Source organism: Trachurus japonicus, chromosome 8 (genome assembly GCF_045865225.1).
Source record: "Trachurus japonicus isolate A0001 chromosome 8, Traja_1.0".
In the NCBI taxonomy this organism is placed as follows: Eukaryota; Metazoa; Chordata; class Actinopteri; order Carangiformes; family Carangidae; genus Trachurus; species Trachurus japonicus.
In genome coordinates, this window is record NC_140914.1 from 32,717,538 (window position 1) to 32,738,934 (window position 21,397).

Here is a 21,397-nt window from a genome sequence, read left to right on the forward strand (position 1 = left end):
TAAGGGGGGGATGGGTCAAGTACCCAGGTCATGTGACTTTATGGCAGCATTCAAAACTAAATTGATACTTTTATGTCAAACTCCAAAATGGCCGCCTACGTGGACAGAGACACTGGACATAAGTAAAGTGTTTTTGTTTTTCTTATCTTTAAGGATAATTTTATGTATTCTTGTTGAAAAATAATGAAATACATTAACACAACTTTGATAAACAGGCATTGAATGTCTGTATCCTGGGGGATACGTTGTCCAGACAGGGGGATGTAAACAGGCATAATCACTCTCAGATATACTTATGTTTGAAAGCCTAAATCTACAGATAATCAATAATATAAAGGTGTTAAAGGTTGAAAATGGAATATTACTAGAATACCACCATCTATTGATCAAGACAGGCAACAAATAATTAGAAAAGGGAGTGAACGACAGTAGAAGAGGGAGGATGTTCAGGTCATGATTAGAGTAGTATAGTGAAGTCTTATGTAAAAGATCCAGTGATAGATACAGCATCTGCCTGCAACAAAACATGATGTGTTGTGGGGCGGTGTTTAGCTCAGTGTTGAGGCTATAGTCCTAATTGCAGGCGACCCTGGTTTGAATCCCGCGTCGAGCGGTCCTATCCTCCACACACACACCCGCACACACACAGAGCCACAGAGAGTGGATAATTGATTGCTTATAATATGTTTTAAAAGTTCATAAATGAAATATTTGATAAATTGGTAAATGGCAAATTTATACCCTAAACGGGCAATGTATCTTGGGAGATACAAACTCTAAAATGAAAAATAAAGGTCATATTTTGAAAAAAATCTTGAAATTGTGTTATTCTACCCTAGAAACATTAGAAAATAGCAATTTTTTAGTTTTCCAAAATTTTTATATATGCTTGCCCATTTAAGTTTTAAACAGTTTTAAATGTGAAAGGTAGCCATCCCATGTTGGGTAAGTAACAATGAGCCTGGATGCAGGAAACAGAAAGGAACTAGGGTCGTATCTAGAGGTGAGATGTAAAGCTCAGGCTGACTGGACTAGGAATATGTTCGGATCACCCGGGAGGAGAAATGTCCCTCTATTGTCTGAATGTTGATTTCCCCTGCAGCAACGGACCTGAAATCGACTTGGTACCTGCTGCACAGGATTGACATCAAATAAGTGAACCAAACTGGAACAAGTTTGGATCATACACAGAGTCATTTCAGAGTGTTTGTAATTCATCAACTCACAGTCGTTCATTTCCTAATGACTGTGAACAAGGAGAATGGAAAGCTGCAGGCTCATAACACATGTACATTTACACTTTCTCTGTGTCCTATGGCAAAATTGCCTCACAGTTCAGTGTTGTTGCCTGTAGCTTATTACACTCCAGCCTATAATTAACACATTAAAAAATGACATCATGTAACTGGATAAACTGCTCGACTTCTACACTTCCTGGAACCTGCATTAATGGCTGGGCTGCAGGCTGAGTGAGAACATGGTGGTTACCTGCTGAATGAAGCTGAAAGTGAGCTGAACTGAATTACTAACAGCATCTGTAGATGTATATTAAAGGAGACATATTCTGCCCCCTTTCCACAAATTCAAATAGTCCCCAGGTGTCTTAAAGACATGTCTGTGACATGCTTTAGTCAAAATCCCCCAAGGATCAAACATCACAGCTCTTTTCATCCTCTCTAAACAGCCCTGTTCAGAACGGCTGCTTTCAGTGTCTGTCCCTTTAAATGCAAATGAGCCACTGCTTGCCCCGCCCCTTCTACTGGTACCAGGTAGGGGTGGGGTTATGCAAATTTGAATCCTAGTTACATCACTGGAAGACAACTGAGGGAACAGCTCATAAAACCACGTGGATTTCAACCTAGGGAGCCTGAACATTACAGATTTATTTGTCAATTCTCACATTTTGGGGGCCAGAAGGCAAAACAGACACCTAAATATATGTTAAAGAGTCTTCAAAAAGTGATATTTCCATAATATGTCCACTTTAAGGTGTCCATAACTGTCCACTGTACTATGTACAGGGATGAATATTGCATACTCAGTACTCGATCTTAGAAGATGCTTTTATTGGCTCCAGTGTATTTTCAAATGTGTTCACTTTAATTATCCTTCTTATTTAAAACCTTATGCAGATCATCACACTCCCTTAGACATTCACATCAGTTGTTTAGTTTTTTTTGTCAAAAGAAATTGTTAGATGTGTCTAAGCTCCATCTGATTGGAGCAATTTATCATCCATTTGATCAGTCACTTCCTGACTTCTTCAAGACCTCACTTCTGTCTCTGTTTCAGACATTATGCTGTTGTTACTAATTATAACATTTACTTTCTCTATCTTTAATGTAGGCTACTCTAATTGTTTATTATTATGATGGGGTAGAGGGCTGGTGGGATGAAATATGAGATTATTGTGATTATTATGATTATTGAATGTATGAAGTTTTATGCTGTTGCATGTGATTGTATTTCTACCTCTGAAAACCATTCATTCATTCATTCATTCATTCATGTCTTCTTTAATACATGTCAGACTAACTCTGGTCCTGTCCTGTGTAGATGCACTCTCTGCGCCTCCTCAGCCAGAACGAGCCCTACAAGATCTTCATGAGCATGAGCGACAACACGCGGCCCACCCAGCCTCTGCTGCAGCGCTGCATCCGCACCAACATCAACTTCAGCAAGCAGGGCCGCGACTGCCCCAACAACCGCGCCCTGCGCCCACAGTACAGAGGTAATACTGAGGAGAAGGAGAGGTGTTTATACACTGGTGCCTTAAATGCATCCAGAAATACTCCAAGTATTTATTCTTTCTTAATTTATTTTCTACATCATTCAGCTCTTCAAAGCTCTTCAGGCTATTTCTTCTACTTCTGCCAAAACTGCAACTATTTCAAAGTTGGTTTAGCTAAACCGCTGCAGCTAATGGAGCCAGTTCCCTTCATTATAAACAACCAGGACAATTTACATTAAACCAGGGTGTGATAATAAATCAGTGGTAGCTACAGTCAATACCATAATGTTTTACTGTGACTCTTATTGTAGCCTAATATTCAGTTTGACTGTCTTTTACTCCAGTGTCTGTGTTCATGTGGTGGTTGTGTAGCTTCTGGAGCCACTGGGACAATTAAATGTAATGGAAACTGTTTATAGGGATCAAAAAACTTAGGAGAGAAGCTTCTATACAAGTTCTGTTTAAATAGTTTGCTCATAGTAATCAAGTATTCTACTTACAGTGTACATTTTGGGTCTATTCATACATAAAGTCGATTCTTTTGCCTTAGAAAATGGATCATCTTCTTTGTTTTAATATTTAAAAACTGCATTTCACAGAACAGAATTGAAAACGAACCCACTGTAAAAATAGAAACCATCCCCTAATGTATGAAAGTCAAAAAAGCACCATCTGCAGTGATGTGAAACTGTGCGAAATTGCCGGAAATGAGCAGAACCGTTGACTCATCCTGAGGTTAGACTTGATAGTCAGTATGCCTGTCACTGCCACCACAAGACAGGACGGGCACATTCATTAAAATCCTGAAAATGTGATAATTACCCACAGATAAATGATATGACAAATTAAGATTTTGATTTTAATCTTCATTCTAACGTGTGAAATCTAGTAGGTTGTTTAGAGGACGAGATATCAATGTGCAATCCTTCAGGGTCTGAGGCTGAAATCTGTTAAAGTTAGCAGTGACTAGAAGTCCTTATGAATATAGAGATACAACTTCATCATTAAAGCTGCGTGGAACAGGGAGAGAAGGTTGAGCGAGCCCAGCTCTTTGTCAGCCCTGTGTTGAAAATCTCCTCGGAGTGAAAGGAGGATGAGATCTGAACATTATATGAAGTGGGGGAAAAGTAAAGAAACCCCTTGAATTGAATAAGTAGTTGAACTTTAAACCAGCTCTTCCAGCAGCTTCTGATCAGAGCTGCACATTGTTCAAGGGGAATTCTGGACCGGTCCTCAGCTTAGACCATCAACACTGAGCTCTGGCTTCTGATAGGACAACTCCAAACTGGTGGAGTTTCTATGTTTGAGGCTACATCTATACAGTTAGACACTTAAAGGGATAGTTCAACATTTTGGCAAATTGGCCCATTGCCATAATCCATATAGTTTTAGGAATGGGTTCGTTACCTTTACTGTAATTGTCGTGCAAGTTATTTTTAGAACGGCGGAGCGGAGCCGTGAGCTGCTCAGAGCTACGATACAGAGGCTAATGGGATTTCTTGGTTTCGCTCATCAAACTCATCAAATCCAACAACTCCAAAACACTCTGGTGGTGCTATGAGATAATAACGAAATGTTACGAGATGGAATTGTTTTCGAGGCAAATGCAGAGACTGCTTGCCAAAAAATTGTCCCTGACCGGAACGCACACCAGTGGTTTTGCATGAATTTCCCTCTAAAACAACTCTGTGTGGTAACGTTGTGTTATTATCTCATAGCGTGGTGAATGTGCAGGTCACAACTTGTCCACCAGAGCGTTGTGGAGTTGTTGGATTGTGTATTTGACGAGTTTGATGAGGGAAACCAAGAAATCCCATAATGAGCCTCCTGAGCTCTGAGCAGCTCACGGCTCTGCTCCGCCGTTCTAAAAATAGCTTGCACCGACAATTAAAAGTAACAAACCTACTCCTAAAACTATAGGGATTATGGCAATGGGCCAATTTGCCAAAATGTTGAACTATTCCTTTAAAGCAATAACAAAATGATAAGAAACTAATCTGATGTCTAAGACTCCACATGCCTGGCTCGGCCCGGTGTTTTCCATTTATGTTATAGTTTCAGTGAGAGGCAAAAACACATTATGATCCTTCCATTAGTCCTATTTCTATTCTATAATTATTATAATTACAACATTCTTAACATCTGATGTATTGTCCTGCATATAAAAGTATATTCAAAATTATTCATGAAGCAGGATAAACACTGTCAAAATATTGTAATGATGTTAATAATCTCTTCTTACAGTGATGTGAATTTGACTTATCTACACTACACCTTTCTCCATAGGCCATATTTGATGCTGACTTGACCATTGCCCTGTAAGGAATAATAGAAATATGGAATGTGACTTTGTACATTGTTATTCTAGTCTTACAAACCCATTCCAAGCACTTGACACCACAAGTCACATTCACCATTCACTCATGCGTTCACACAGTTTTTCCACCACCCAGTATCTTTCCCAGGCACACTCCAGCATGTGGGCTGGAGGAGCCGGGGATTGAACCCAAACGTTTCTGATTAGTGGACAGCCCACTCCGTTCCTCCGATCAGTGGACAGCCCACTCCGTTCCTCCGATCAGTGGACAGCCCACTCCGTTCCTCCGATCAGTGGACAGCCCACTCCGTTCCTCCGATCAGTGGACAGCCCACTCCGTTCCTCCAGCCTGCAGCTGTTCTCTGTGATGCTGTGGGCCGATCCTGGACTCTGAAACCAAGGCTGAACACTCTCACAGCGTCTGGTCCAGCTCCGCTTTAATTGGGTCCACATATTATTTCTGCAAATGTCCTTGTGGACTATGCAGAATATATTTGCTCTCTGTCTCTTTTCTATTATTTCCTCAGCCAGACTGTACTTTATTTATTTTCTTTCTTTCTTTCTTTTTTTTTTTTACAAAATCCAATGCTATTATCTAAGAGTGGTTCCAGACGACTCGGTGCCACGGTGTCCTCTCTCTGCTCTTTGACCTTGAAGAGAGAAACTTTTGTCGGAGCTGTGTTTTGTAACAAGCCATTATCAAAAGGAAGCCGAGTCCATGAAAACCATTGATGTTGTGGAGAGCGGATCAGTAGCAAAGATATTCACAGAGCACAAAGGAGGCTGGAAGTGGATCTTTCCTGAAGGATACCAAGACTCCTACACACAGCACTTCCACATTTGAGGTGTGTGTGTGTGTGTGTGTGTGTGTGTGTGTGTGTGTGTGTGTGTGTGTGTGATGTGCCCACTTTTCTTTAACTCAAACTAGCTCACCTACGCATACCTGATTTTACATCAACAGGCAACATACTGTAGGTCTATACACACACACAAGGTGTTGGAGTTATGTAGATCTATTATACTGTTATATAATATTATATAATCTTCCTCTCAGTCCTGTGTGTGTCTGTGTGTGTGTGTGTGTGTGTGTGTGTGTGTGTCTGTGTGTCTGTGTGTGTCTGTGTGTGTCTGTGTGTGAGAGTTTGAGGGTTCTGTACATGTGGTAAATGTTTCTAAGCCTGAACTGAACAGAGTTCTGACCTGCAGTAACACTTCCTGCAGCTCAGGTCAGTCCAGGTGTGGATGTGTCCAAGACACACTGAGGAGGTATTTGAAGTCTGATCATTAGAGGTGAGCACCAGTTCTCAGACTAGAAGAGGCCCAGCAGCTCTTCCAAGAAAAAAAGGCTCCATCTCTGGAGTAGCTTTGAGGCCAAGTGTTAAAGGACCCATTACAGACAGGCTCAAACACACACAAGATAAGACTGTTAATAAAGCATTTAAAATCATTAGCCAACACTGCAGGACAGTTAATAGAACAGCATCACAATCCTTTAAAGGGATAGTTCACCCAAAATTGAAATTTCACTCATTATCTACTCACCCTCATGTGGACTAAGGGTTGGGAGAAGTTAAAAAAAAAAAAAAAAAAAACATCCAAATACCTCCATGCTGCTCGTATGTAATGTCCGTCTTGTATTGAAGCCCCGACATGAGAAATTGTCCTGAATAAAATTAAATGAGTCTATGTTTCAAGCTTGTTTTGTAGCGGAAGCTTCTCCAAGCTCCTCTTCGAACCAGGAAGAGAAGTTTCTGCTACAAACAAGCTTGAAATATAGACTTATTTAATTTTTTTCAGGACAGTTTCTCATGTCGGGGCTTCAATCCAAGACGGACATTACATACGAGCAGCATGGAGGTATTTGGATGTTTTTTGGTGTGTCTTTTTGTTACGAAGACAGTTGGTATCCATTTGCAACCGTTATATGGACATGCACTGCTACGCCGAGACCCCCTGTAACTCAGAGAAGCCACGGAGGACTCTGAAACTTCTCCCAGCCCTTAGTCCACATGAGGGGGAGGAGATAATGAGTGAAATTTCAATTTTGGGCGAACTATCCCTTAAACTTAAAGTTAGGATGAGGAGTTGTTGGTCTCTAGTATCACTGTAGAAGAATGTTTTTATTAATGGTCTTTGTGTGTAGCTCGTGTGTGTTGTCAGCGTCACATTATTTCACAGTTTGACAGTCGATGGTGATTCTGTCTCAGTCAGTCAGAGAGAGGCAGAGAGAAGACTGTTCCTCCCCCCAAACATCAACGTCAACAAAGCAGGTTTCATGATCAGTCTGGATGCTACAGTCAGATGTTACAACGGAGGATGTTCCCCTTGACAGTGACAGCACAAAGACCCCACGGCTGTGAGTCAGAGCCAGAAGATTTTCTTAACAACTACACACTCCACTCCAAACTCTACATTCATTCAGACTGAGGCATTAATGCAACAAGCAGCCAGCTCTGAAATCACTTGAGAGTGACACTTCAAGAAGAAAGTAGTTCCATTCAGAGAAAACTGGACCCAGCAGCAGCTGTTGAACCTGATCCAGATAATACATGGATGTTATTGACATCACAGCAGTCTGCAGTTTAATGATGCAACCATCCAATAGTTGGTAACAAATAGTCTTCCAAACTGCCCAAAAACATTCAAACACATGGTGCATGTCCTTTAAGCAGTGGTTGTTATAAAGTCCAGTGGACTCCAATTCATTTTCCATAGTCCATTTTTCAGAACATTATGATGTCATAATGAAGCTGACCTTTCACCAAAAAAACTGTGTGGAGGCATAACATAAAACACACTTTCTTTTTCTCACTGACTTTAAAACGAGGAGAGAGAGATAAACCTTGGACAGACCTTTCCCCCTCCCTACCAGTTCACACACCGTCCCACCAGATTAGAGCATTTCAGGCTCAGGTAATAGTCGTATTTTGGTCTAATCATTTCCCATCATCAAGTCTGATATAATGATATTAGACAGTGGGGATTGCTCATTGATGTTTGACACTTGAGTCATTCCAAAAGATAAAAGCTCATTACTTGTATAAATAAAATGGAAATTCAGCTTGAAAAAGTGTAGGATTCTTCATATGGTCAGATGTTGTGCTGTAGTAACGTGTATCGATGGATTAGTGAGCTCCGCAGACATTGAGAAATCAGTACATCAGTTTTATCATAAAATAAATACTGCAATATCTTTGCACTTTGAGTGTTCTAGATAATATATTGCAACAAGAATGAATCAGGAATGCGGCAATTTACGTCAAGAAAATGTATTTTCTCTGTGCCCTTTCTCTGGGACCTCACAAAAAATAAAAAGTTTACTGTAAACAGAAAAATGCAGAATCTCCAGAGGTAGAATAATGTAAGTAAAAACAACAACAACACAATACAACTCTTGGTCTTCCTCTCCTTCCTCTTCTCTCTCTACCAACCTCAACTGGTGCTCTTTGATCCATATTTCCAAAGAAAAAACAACCAGAATCCCCCCCCCCCCCACACACACACACACACACACTTTTTATATGGTTTCTAATGAGGCCAAACACAGATCACCTGGATCGGTTTGGAGCTGGAAACTAACCTCACCTGTGTTTGGAGTTGCATAATATTTTTATTTGTTATTCAATAAAATATTTTTGATTTGACATTTTATATATTTCAATGTTCCTGCAACAGAAATTCCCCATGCCCTCCCTCCCATCATTCTGTTTTGATTGTGTTTTTAACTGTTTTGAACAAAGTGTGTTAGCATTTGAAAAATGTGCTGTAAAAGTCTAGTGTTTTGCAGGTGGTGAACTAGTAACTGAGAAAAGAGTCCATGAGTTTTGGTGACTGTGGTCACTGAATGCATTTAGTGTGAAAGCAATGAAAAGTGCTTCACAGTTTGGTCCACGTGGACTTGAGTTTTGCAAACTGTGTTAAGAGTTTTGAAAATGTGACTTCAGTTTAGACCACTGCTTGTTAGCAATTGAAAAAAACTGTAATAGATGACAAGAGAAGTTACACAGTGAGGCTTTTAAATTCAGCTTAATTGAGGGTGTGGCTGCTTTGAGTGACAGGTGGGTGGGTGTATGCCTGCTACAAACCAGCATCCATAAAGTTGCAGCTCCACACACACCCTACCTTTACCTGTTTGCCTATTTATAGATGAGCCAGGTGTTTGGCGGAGGGGGGATAAGGTCCATCTTAACTCACCATATGGTAGCAGAGTTTGCACTTCATTTGCAAATCTCCTCTTGCAGACACAGAAGGGAAATATTACTGGACTCTCCATTAAAGTGCAGATAGAGTGAGGGCAGATAAGTGACACAGTGAAGTGAAGCTCCAGAAAGCAGACAGCACTCAGTGATGATGAGAGGATCCCTGGTGGGAAATGAGCAAATGTATTTCTCTTTTGACTCAACTTATTTTCTCTCCTTCACAGACTTAATCACTCTGAATTTCTACTCGTTTTGCTCTCACTTTGTTCTTCCCTCGCTCACGCCCAGTGATTTCCACTCTGTACTTCCAGCTCCTTTTAGCTCTGTCTGGTTCTCTCTGTATTTGGTAGCGTTGGGGTCTTTGGGCCTCGGCACACAAAGCTGTCCTCGGCGATCGACTTTGACTGATGAAAAGTTTTTGCAAATGTTTCACAACTTGTGTTAAAAGTTGCATTTGATCACAGTGTAAAGACGATAGCAAACGACAAGCTGGCTCTGAACGTGCACATATGCTCCGCGGCGGCGAGGAAGAAAAATACCTTCCCAATTACTCTCCCGGTTTTACAGCGCTCTGAATCTAGAGTGTGCTTTGAATCCAAAAAAGAGATGAAGCAGATGCATAAAAATGAGGGAAAAGTTGAAGTAAATGGTTCAAATTGCCGATTTTCTCGACTCATCAGCCAGACGGAGTGGTTTCTGGCTGACTGTATGCGCCACATCCAACACGCTGAAAGGCTGAAAGGCCGAATCAAGCCAGTGGTTTAGTTACTACGTTCACTGTAACAACAAGCAGTTTAAACCTACCTGTGGTGTACCGCCTGGCTGCCTGAAATCCTGATTGAGAGATAAAGACTGAGCTGTGATTTCAGCTGCATTTGAAGAGGCATTTTAAAGCTTTTTATTTTCCAAGCTTTTTGCCTGTTCAGTTTAGTGTATGTGTCTCTGAGGGGCCGTCCATACGAACCCGGGTGTTTTTGAAACCGTGTTTCTCTACACGGTTTGTTCTTTCATCCACACGTAACCGCAGTCGTGGCTCCTGAAACTAGAGTTTTTTGTAACCGGAGTCCAGGGTGAACTAACTTTTTCTAAAACTCCGGTTTCAGCTTCATGTGTGGACAGGAAAACCGCACATTTTTCATAAATCCCCGCCCCCCCAGTTACTGTTGCTAGCACGTCAAGCTTCTCAACGCTGACCGCTCAGACACTCAGTGGACTATAGGCTACTGTGAATATCAATCATCACTAAACATGCGGACACTAATACAAAATCGCGTGGTCACCATATGTAAGAAAACAGGCTTTTATCAAATTATAAATTGCGGTCACTTCCCCACTGTTTTGCTTCCTCCCGTCCTGTTTGTTTTCAGTGAAGCCTTTCAGAATCAATCAGTGGATCGATGGATTATCGTTACGATGTGTGTATTTTCGTATCTGTCATAAACAAGAGATTACGGGCGAGGTGTTAGTATAGTTTGAGTCAGTTTGAGCCTGGACGCGAATTTTTTTTTTACCGGGGTCCATAAAAGTTCGGTTTCAAAAATACCCGTGTTTGTGTGGACTAGGCCTGAGTGTGAGTGTGTGTGTGTGTGTGTGTGTGTGTGTGTGTGTGTGTGTGTGTGTGTGTGTGTGTGTGTGTGTGTGTGTGTGTGTGTGTGTGTGTGTGTGTGTGTGTGTGTGTGTGAAGGAGGAGAGATAGGCAGAGATGGGAGAACTGGGCAGTGGAAGCCCTCTGCTGTGAGGATGAGGATGATGCCTTTAAGGGCCACAGGTCAGACTTGAATGTGGGCCACTGGGGCAAAGAGAAAGGCCAATAGCACAAACTCTAGCAGCTCAACCACCACTACATGCTCCTAGATTCTATACATCCCTCCTTCAGCTCACAGACTTGGCATGGGAATGATTTGGTCTCTATTTACCGTGAATCCTCAAATAGAAGGTTGGACTTTTTTTTGCTTCTACTTATATTAGAGACAGGCGCCGTCTTGGGACAGGCTTTTAGTTTATTCTGAACTAATATTTTACTCAACAAAGATGGAAAATACTGACAAATCATTCTGTTCTTACTGTTTAAAAGAGTAAGAATAGAAGGAAAGAGTTTTCAATTTTGAAATTTGAAGTTTGAGTTTTAAACACATGGGGAAACAGTGGCGCCGCCAGCCGGAATCCTGTACGCACTGTGCGTACAATTTTTTTCATAGGTGGAAAAAAAAAGAAGCAATTTTGTTTATTTTGAGCGGGTGTGATAAAGACGCTTGTTGTTTGTAACAGGCTAAACGTGCTGAGTTCATTGATTGTTAAACCAATCAGTGGAAGCCTAACGTAAAAGCCAGTGATTGTCGTTTACATCATGTCATCTGTCTCTTTTTGATTTCTGGCGCCTATTACACTACCGCTATGTGATGATTACGCCCGGTCCAGTATAGAAATGTCAAAAAGACAGTTGAGCCTTTTCCAGGCATTTAAAAAAAAAAAAGAGAGATCCAAACCCACGATCACAAACACGCAGCAGAGCAGCGATAATGAAGGTCTCTCCTCTCTAGCTCCAAACTCACTCGTCTGCACCGCGATTATGGACTCATAAGTGCCGATTCCAGGTTGAGCCCCCACTGGGGGAGCCTCGGCCCATCAGCTGTGTGTCTGTGGGTATGTGTAACCCGTATGTGTGTAGCCTGTGTGTGTTAATCTCTCACGCGCTCTGTTAAGATGAATCAACACAAACCGCTGCAGAGCGCGAGCCTGGCACAGAGGTGCGCGCTCTGGCGCATCTGGCACAGTCGGTTAACGGCACCGAAAGGAAACTGGCTCCGCTCCGCGGCTATTTCGCGTCCGACGTCTATGTTAAGCACATGTTGTTATTGATATTGTAGCGTCCGACCCGACGTAACTACAACAACATAACACAAACTTATCTGACAGCTCTCTCACTTTTTCCTCTGCTCCTCCTCACTCACCTACACACACTGTCTTCCTCACACTCACCCCGGCCCCTCAGCTTCTCATCCAACCATACCCTACCTGCCCGTACACATTCACAGTCAGTCAGGAATCACACAACTTAAACATCACAACAACATTACTGCGGGGTCGCAACAATATTTTCAGTTGTGCAGTATATTATGACAAGTCCCATTGCTACGTGGCATGATGGGCACAGCGACCCCCCCCCCCCCCCGAAAAAAAAATTGTTGCAGCCTATTTGCCGTTTCTGTGCGTACATTGAAATTGAATCCTGGCGGCGCCACTGTGGGGAAATATTCACAATTTCACTAATGTACTGTATATTTGCCTTTATTTCAACAGCCCAACCAGATGGAGTCTGGCTGTTTAAAAGACTTTGAAGAAACAACAAAGAGCACAGAAAACAATAGTCAGTTTTCAATTAAACACATTTTGAGTGAGCCCATGCTGTTGTTCTACCTGTTGTTAACAGACCAATCAGCCTTCAGTGTGATGCACATCCCATCTAAAGACTCATTATCTGGATTTGGTCATCTTGAAAAGTTTGGATCTGGATCAGACTGATCCAATCCAACTGTGCTTTGAACAACTGGGATGAAAGTAAAACAGATTATGTGATCCTAGATAGCAAAAAAAGGGGGATTTCAAAATTACACCTTTTGAACAATTGGGCCCTGCTCTTTCGTTGGGTCAGTCAGAGTCCTCAACGACTCGGCCGAACAACACCACAACATGCGTCAGGTTTGGGTCGAAAACTTAAACAAATAACTTGGGGTCGGGTCAGAGGAGCTTCGACACTGACGGGCCGGACCGGGGTGCATTTTAATTTTCAGGCCCGTTGAGAACTCCAGCATGAATTAAGCAGCTTAGAAACTGCTCAAACTGGCCATCATGGGCTTTGAGAGGTTTTGAACCTTCACAAGGACCTGCAGAAAATAGATAAAGACCCATCTTGTATTTGCTCCAACCTGCCAACAGGAGACTGATGTCTATTTGAGACTTGGCGTTTATTTGAGAATTGACCGTCCTTCAGCTTCAGTGGCAGTTGTTTATGTTGTTGTGTTGATTCATGTTGTGGCTAGTGTAATGCCACATTACTGATGACTTTTCCATGCTTGGTGTGTATTATGCTTTCCTTGTTTTTTTCTTCTAATTGAACTATAATGAGAGTAGTTGGCTGTGAAGGAGAAATGGCTCAGTGTAGTGGAAGCACTCCTCCTCTTCCCAAGCAGCCAGGAAGCTAGTGCTGCTTGGTAGACTGTCTCAGCCATAGGCGGCGCTATCAATAGGCTCGTCACATAAAATAAAATACAAATCATCACAAATAATAAAATGAAAAAATAAAATAATGTTTTTTTTTCGTTGTTGTTTTTAAATTATATTTTAGAAAGAGGTGGGAATGAAATACATTAAAACACACATTTTTATATATAGTATTAGGCCTATCTATGTCGATGGTTTATTTATTTTTTATTTCGGTGGTATTTGACTGGTTACCTGCCTCGCTAGCTATGCTAGTCACCGACAGTCCAGCGAAATGAAAAGAAAAAAGCCCGGTAGAACATTAGAAGTTTTTTGAATATCAAAATGAAAGAGTCCGAGAGTCCCATGCTAGAGCACGCTGTGAGCTGCAGCAGCCATGCAGCCGACCACGATGCTTCCACGACCAGCTGCTGGTCTCCATCATGACGCCGGCTGCAGCTCAGTTTGATGAACATAATCAAAATTATATATATATATATATATATATATATATATCTGCCTGGGTAAAGACTTTATTTTTTTGTCCCTTAGCTTCCCCATTCCTACCGCCCTAGCGCTGCCGATGGTCTCAGCACACTGACCAGTGGTATAACTACAGTCAGTCAGTCAGTCAGTCAGTCAGTCAGTCAGTCAGTCAGTCAGTCAGTCAGTCAGTCAGTCAGTCATTGTTAAAAAACTACAGTTGACAGTTGGATATGTTCAAATAAAAACCGGCTGACAGATGGGTGTGTTGGGGCTTATTTATGTTGTTGTTTTTTATAAATCAGCACCCACAATGAAATGATTATTACATTATTAGTACATTATGGTCTGAGTCACCATGGCCCTCTGTTGTTGTCAGAAACTAGTCAATGTTCTGATGCAAAGCAGCAGAAGAAAAGGAAAGTTACTGTGGGTGAAGCTCACTGAATGTCTGAATAATAAACTTTTATAAAAGTACATTTTATTTATACAGTTCTATAGTTGAATCATAAGAGAAGTCATCTCAGGGCACTTTTCTTGTAAAGCAGGTCTGGACGCTTTTCTCCATTATATTATTTACAGACAGCCAACATTCCCCAGTGAGCAAACACTTGGCAACAGGGGCAAAGAAAAAACTGCCTTTTAATGGAAAGAAACCTTGAAGAGAAGCGAGCTCTGGGTGAGCGGCCATCTGCCTTGACTGGCTGGGCTGAGAGTAAAGAGAGAGGAGCAACCACTAAAGTACAAGGCAGAAAGAAGAGAACGTGTTGTTGAATGCAGACAGATTGAGAGGGAGAGGAGAGAGGTGCTTGGTGCATCATGGGAAGTCTGCCTATTGCAACATAAGGGGAGGTTCAAGGAAAACCCAAGCTATAAAATCTCAATGTACAAAGGGAGAGTTTCTATGGCATTTCTAATTATAAGCCGTAGAGGGAATGTGTTTACATCACTGTTATTACATCACACCCCCTTTCAATAGCACTGAGTGGCAAAACCTCCCTCAATATAATGGAGTTCAGTGGTAGATGCACTAAAACCAAGAGTAAAAATATGGATTATGTGCTCAGATCCGTACGAGCTCCCAAAAAAACAAGTGATGGCACAACAGCTCTTCCCTATTTTAGAAATCGTTTTGGCAGCATTCAAGCTAGAGTTTTCAACAGGTCGGGTGGGATTGGGTTCGGCTGCATGGTCAGAGCCAAAATTATAAGTTTTTTTACATGGTACATGGTTCTCATGCCTGCCATCAATATGCCTGCCATCAATATTTTTCTGTCTGTCCAGTCTGATATGGTATTTGATTCAAGTCTCATCACGTCAGTAATTCTAAAAATGGATGGTAGAGTGGGAAAGTATTTTTGAAAAAGTAGAAAAAGCATGCACCAGCACCAAGTCTAAACGCTGGGTGCCGGACAACAAAAAAGGAAAGTCTACACACCAACAACAGCTCCAGAGCAATTATTTATTATCACCCAAACAAGGGAGTAATGTTTCGGGTCAGAAATCCTTCTACAGACTTGAGACAGGTGAGAATACAAACCTCTAATTATACCACATGATGGTATCTATCAGGGGCTTCTCAGCTGCAGGGACAGTGTCAGTGTTGAAGTGAACACACATGAAACTGGAGCAAGAGCTCAACACTCAGCTCAACAATGACCTGTAATGTACAGCCAAGACAGAACTTGAGTGGCTTTAGGGCAGTGGTTGTCAACCTTGGGGTCGGACATTAAAATATTTTTTTTAACAAATTATTATTATTCTTTTTTAGACTTTTTTAAACACCACACACAATCTTAAAGGTACATTGTGTAGGAATTCCTCCCTTCTAGCATTGTGGATGTAGATCACAAGCAACTCAATCATATTTTTCATGCTGCATTCACATGAAATTGGGCAGACGGCAGACGGACGAAGGCCGAGGCAAAACAATACACGTGACAATATGTTGTCATGGCGATGTGGTATTGTTTTACCGTCTTTCTCTGGACTTCTGTGACTAAAATGACATCTGGTTTGTTAGCGACGGCCGTCTGCCCGACTGCAGGTGAATGCAGCATCAGTGTAACGCTCCATTCCTCCTCACTGTGTTACCACGGTGACTGAGCCGACAGCTCCGGTGTCTCCGCTGAGTTTCCGTGGTTACCGCTACCGTCACGCTGCCACTGAAGGTAAAAACATGGAGACACCACATGGCAGCAGCACTGAGCTTACCGTCTCCATGGAGATATGAATGATATGAACGGCTCATTCAGAGCTGAAAGGAACACTTCACTTTGTTGATTAATGAGAATCGATTTTTGTGAATAGATAACAGGAGAAGTTACACAATGTCCCTTTAAACAACTGTATTCTATACTTTCACCTTCTCAAATGTAAATCAAGTTCAAATAAAATGCAGCATAAAAAAATATCTGAGCTGGCGCATCTTGTTTGACGTCCGTGATCGTGGTGTCGCCAGAAATGTGTGATGTCATAATATAGGGTCACAAGTCAAAAAAGGTTGGAACCAGTGCTTTAGGACAAGACTTGTCAGAGTGACCCAGCCTGAGCACAGACCTCAGAACATCTGTGGACAAAGCTGAACATAGCGTCTCACAGATGTGTCCCATCCAGTCTGCTGGAGCTGGACCCGATCTGCCAGGAAGAATGAGATGAACTGCTGAAATCCAGATGTTCAAAACTCTTAGAGACGTATACCTGAGAGGACCCAGGAGCTGTAATTGCTCCCAAAGGGGCTTCTACAAGTAGAAATGGTGAATTAGGACTCAGTATTTCTAAAAGCATGTTTTGACTTGGTTACTGAGTGGAGATTGATGGGAAGGCCTGATATTTTCAACCATTTGATGTCAAATCAACACAATAAAGAGTGAAGATACTGTAAAAAAAAAAAAAAAAAAATACTGAATTGGCATGAATTTCATACATTTAACTGAGGGCTGCTGCCACACAAAGAGCAAATCACTGAGTTCCCAAACTTCTTCATGTTAGGTATTAGGCTGCGTTGTATTGGCAGCAGCCACCTGTTACTGACTGTCACTGCCAGGAAACGTGACAAAGAGAAAGCAAAATGTTTTTCTTAATATTTAATATTTCTTTGTGTCTGAAGCTTTTCCGCTTCCATTATTAATTCATTTTGTTTCATATTTTGTCTGTGTACTCAGTGTGAGTGCACTACACACTCACTAACCTGCAGAGTGAGGAAACACAAGTGCAGAATTGGGACAAAGTTTTAGTCTTTTTTTTTCCCTCCCTGTCTTACCTTTGACTCTCATTATCCTTTCTCAGGGAAACATGTTATTCTTCACTTTGTCTTTGTCTTCTCAACTTCTAAAACCTGAGGCACCCCTGTATTCTGCTCTGCACTGCTTCTCCTCTCTGTACTAATTATCTCTCCTCTTCTCTTCTCTTCTCTTCTCTTCTCTTCTCTTCTCTTCTCTTCTCTTCTCTTCTCTTCTCTTCTCTTCTCTTCTCTCCTCCCCTCTTCTCTTCTCCTTTTCTCTTCTCTCCTCTGCTCTCTTCTCCTCTCCTCTCCTCTTCTCTTCTCTTCTCCTTTTCTCTCCTCCTCTTCTCCTTTTCTCTTCTCTTCTCTTCTCTCTTCTCTCCCTCCCTCAGTGAATCAGTGGCTGCTGAAGTGAGGGGGTTCGGAGGCGTGGAGCTGCAGCGTGACAGGACGAGAGGCGGGAAACATCTGAGTTTATTTCACACTGTTGATCTGAGCTGAGCGGATCGAGTCGGGTCTGGTCTGAGCTCTGTGTCGAGCTGAGAGACAACCTGACAGACAACCTGACAGACAACTCACTAACTGACCTGATCTCAGCTGCAGCTCAACGGACCAAACTGCAGACAGTCTGCTGCGTTGGCCTCCTACATACATATATATCTACAACCTGAACACAGGTCCAGCAGGCCGGCGCAGGCCAGCGCAGGGTTCGATTCCAAAGTGTGAAATAGACCACGAGGACTCCAGCGTGTACATGGTGTTATGTTTTTGTTTATTTGTTGTGTGAACTCACAAAAGACCACAGAGACGTAAAAGACTCTTAAGTCATTTTCTTTAGCTGGTGTTGGGAGGGACGGATGTTATCGTCCCGTTTGGCTGTGATCATCACTCGTCCACATTCAGATCCTGGCTGCAAGGCAACGATGAAAACGATCCACTCTGATTGGAGGAATTATTACGGTCCGAAACCCTCGGCAACACACATCCGTGAGATTATGTGATGATATGTGACATGAAGATCTCATGGCTCTGCTGTCAAGTCATTTATAAGATCATTTTCAAAGAGAATGTAAAATGTGTGAAAATCAGATGAAACAGGAAGTAGCTGAAACATTTGACAGCTGTGAACAGATGGACTCGGGATAGGTCACTCATTTTATCAGGATTTGAACAGGAACAACAACAATTCAGAATTGTGAAAGCCTAAACTATGAAAGCTGCTGACTGCACTGACCATTTGCTTTACCACTCCCACATGGTTCCCTCAGTCAAGTCAAGTCAAATTTATTTGTATAGCACATTTCATACAACCAGCGTAGCTCAATGTGCTTAGAATTAGATCAATTTAAACACAACAAGGAAATTATATTACATTAAACCACACACACATCTAGGTAAAAGCTTGTGAAAAGAGATGTGTTTTAACCTGTGTTTAAAAGTGGATAGTGATGTGATAGACCTGAGGAGTTCCATAGAAGTTTGTATTAATTCATATTATTTATCCTTTATAGCCTATTATTATTTTTTCTCATTTTTACAGGCAAGTGCTGGTGGATAACTACCTTATTTAGTGAGGTTAGAGGGCATGTAAGAAAAACACCTTTTCATAACTGGAAAATCTAAGCTGTGTGAACCATGGGGCTGAAAAAATGAAGCCAACACTGAAGTGCCAAAAACGACAGTTCCTCCAACAGCGAGTCAATCACCACAGACTCCCAGCTTCACATGTCCAACTTCACATTTACAGCCTGGTATAAAAACTGTTCTAGTGAAGTTTTATACCTCACCTTTTTAACATTTATTAAGGCTTAACATTCTGCACAGTAGAGTGTGTAGCAGCTCCTCAGAAACCTGCAGTATAGGTGATGTCATGGAGGCCACATCTTTATTTACAGTCTGTAGTGGGAAAAAGATGCAGAAAGGTGAATCTTTGGCCTCGGTCTTTTACAGACGGACCCATTATGTATACACACACACACACACACACACACACACACACACACACAACCAAGGGATGTTGGATTCAGCAATGGTCAGTTCTAGTTACATTGAGTTTAAGCTTAAAGGTACAATATGTAAGAATGTGGCCAAAATTGTTGCTGCAGTCAAATTCAAAACACAGCAGCCGGACTTCACAAAGACAGACAGCAACACGCTAACCTCCACTCTGCTCACTCAGTCAGTCTCAAAGCCTCAAAGCAGAGTAAAAAGCTAAATATTCATCAACCTCACTGTTTTATTGCTCTGACTTACAGTAACTACAAGCAGAGTTCACGTCACTCAGGTGATCTGCAAGTTATTGTTACATTTCACTGCTCCAACGCTGTGTGTGTGTGTGTGTGCAGCACTGACACACACACACACACACACACACACTAGCCATGTTTCCATCCAAAGTGATTCGAATTACTGGGAAATGCGCATTAAAAGAAATTCGAATCATGTGTGTTTCCATCTACGGACTTTGCATCCCCCCCCGGCCGGACGGACGGACGGTCTGATTTGAACACATTAGCGCGATTTAGCGCATATGTTTATTACCGTCATAACGCGACCCGTGTGTGTGTGTGTGGGAGAGAGAGAGAGAGAGAGAGAGAGAGAGAGAGAGAGAGAGAGTTGCGCCGCCCCAGACTTTATTAATGATAAACGCTGGACGCGCTGGTTGATAAGTTTGGTTTTTACTGAGGAGGAACTATGAAGAACTGTGCAGTAGGCTATGAAGGTGTGTGGGGGCTTTTATTTTGCCGTGGCGATGCGCCACAATTAATTAATTGTTGTGTGACAGCGGAAACCCTGATGTTGTCTTGTGAGTGAACTGCAACACGGGAGCAGATGGGGTGAAAGTGGCTACGTCACACTTGATTCGCATACAGCTGTTTCCATCCCATTCGAATCAACCAAAACCCGGCCATAGCAGCGTATTTCAGTTTGTGCGAATCAGAGGATTTTAATGCGAATCACGGCGTTTCCATCATCATTTTCCGATGCGATACATCTCTATGCATCTAAACAGCTGATGGAAACGCACCTACTGTAACCCCGCATCTACAGGAGTCTACGGCGACTCCGCAGATGTGCCTGCAAACCGCGCATCTCTATGAGCCAACAGAGACGTCTTACCGCAGAATAAACAACGCGAGCCGCTCTAGTTCTCCTCCACGACCTGACGTCAGATGATAAAACATGACGACCGGAGACCGGAGACCTGACCGGGACAGACTCATCATCTCATGAACCGCTCCACATGTTCACAATCACTTCATTTACCATCAGCTTCATTTCGCCACATTTCCTCCCTCTTTTTTAACTTTCACTTTGTAATTCTTCCCTTTAGCTTTAGCGTTAGCAGCAGCTCAAACTAACTAGGCTACATGCTCACTACAGCAAGCTGTGTATTAAACGGCAGAGCGACAAGCCGCTTATTTCTACCGTGTGATATCAAGCAAATATGACCATAACCGATAATAGAACACAATCTTTTTTTTTCACGATCTGGTTTCATCTCCCAGCCGTAGCTGCAGCTCAGTAGAAGCTAACTGGCAACCTGGAGGCTGAAACGCCACAGACGCTGTGACAAGGAGAAAGCGCTGGGTGGCGACACATACCAACCATAGAATTCAAAACATAAACATGATTTGCGGTCTGCAAAAACATTTTTTTAATGCGAATGTCTTGGCTGTAGGATTGTTGTTGGTGAGTTCATCATGTTATATGAACATTATTCCTGAGTCTCTGTGACATAGTAGGACGATTTTACAACCAGTTGCTTTAGATTTCTTACATACTGTACCTTTAAGCATCTAATATTGAAACAAAATTGATATAATCTGAAATGTTGTAAATGGTTAAACCTGCTGCTATCAAATGGAAATCACATTACTACTGGCCATGTTATTACTGTAACTTACTGGTCTTCATGGGTCTATACACAACTGGACCAGAGCTGATGGATCAGAATGACACTCAGACCTGAGATCTTCTATATGATGTGAACCGGACCTCAACAGAGTGAAGTGAGTAAAATGAGTGATCTACAGTATGTATATTACAGAAGGACACACACACACACACACTGCTCATTAGCTCATTTGATTGTTTTGTTCTGTTTGCTGTGATGTTGTATCTCATGTGGGGGGGGGGGCAATGTAATTCAGTACAACTCAAACTGTAAGTGTAATAAATAGATGGAACTGTAACAAAGGCTGAGGTCAGTGTGATCACATGTTGCTCAGCAGAGAGACACA

The 21,397-nt window shown here is 42.0% G+C and overlaps 1 protein-coding gene across 1 annotated transcript in view; it reads left to right on the forward strand.

The window, feature by feature from the left end:
* Positions 1–17,656, forward strand: part of LOC146983857 (carbonic anhydrase-related protein 10-like) — an 83,379-nt gene extending 65,723 nt beyond the window's left edge. The window contains exons 6-7 of the mRNA XM_085785238.1: positions 2,557–2,731; positions 17,546–17,656. Of these exons, the coding sequence (XP_085641364.1) occupies positions 2,557–2,731; positions 17,546–17,568 (198 nt within the window). The 3' untranslated portion in view covers positions 17,569–17,656. The remainder of the gene's footprint in view (positions 1–2,556; positions 2,732–17,545) is intronic.
* The last annotated feature ends 3,741 nt before the right edge of the window (positions 17,657–21,397 follow it).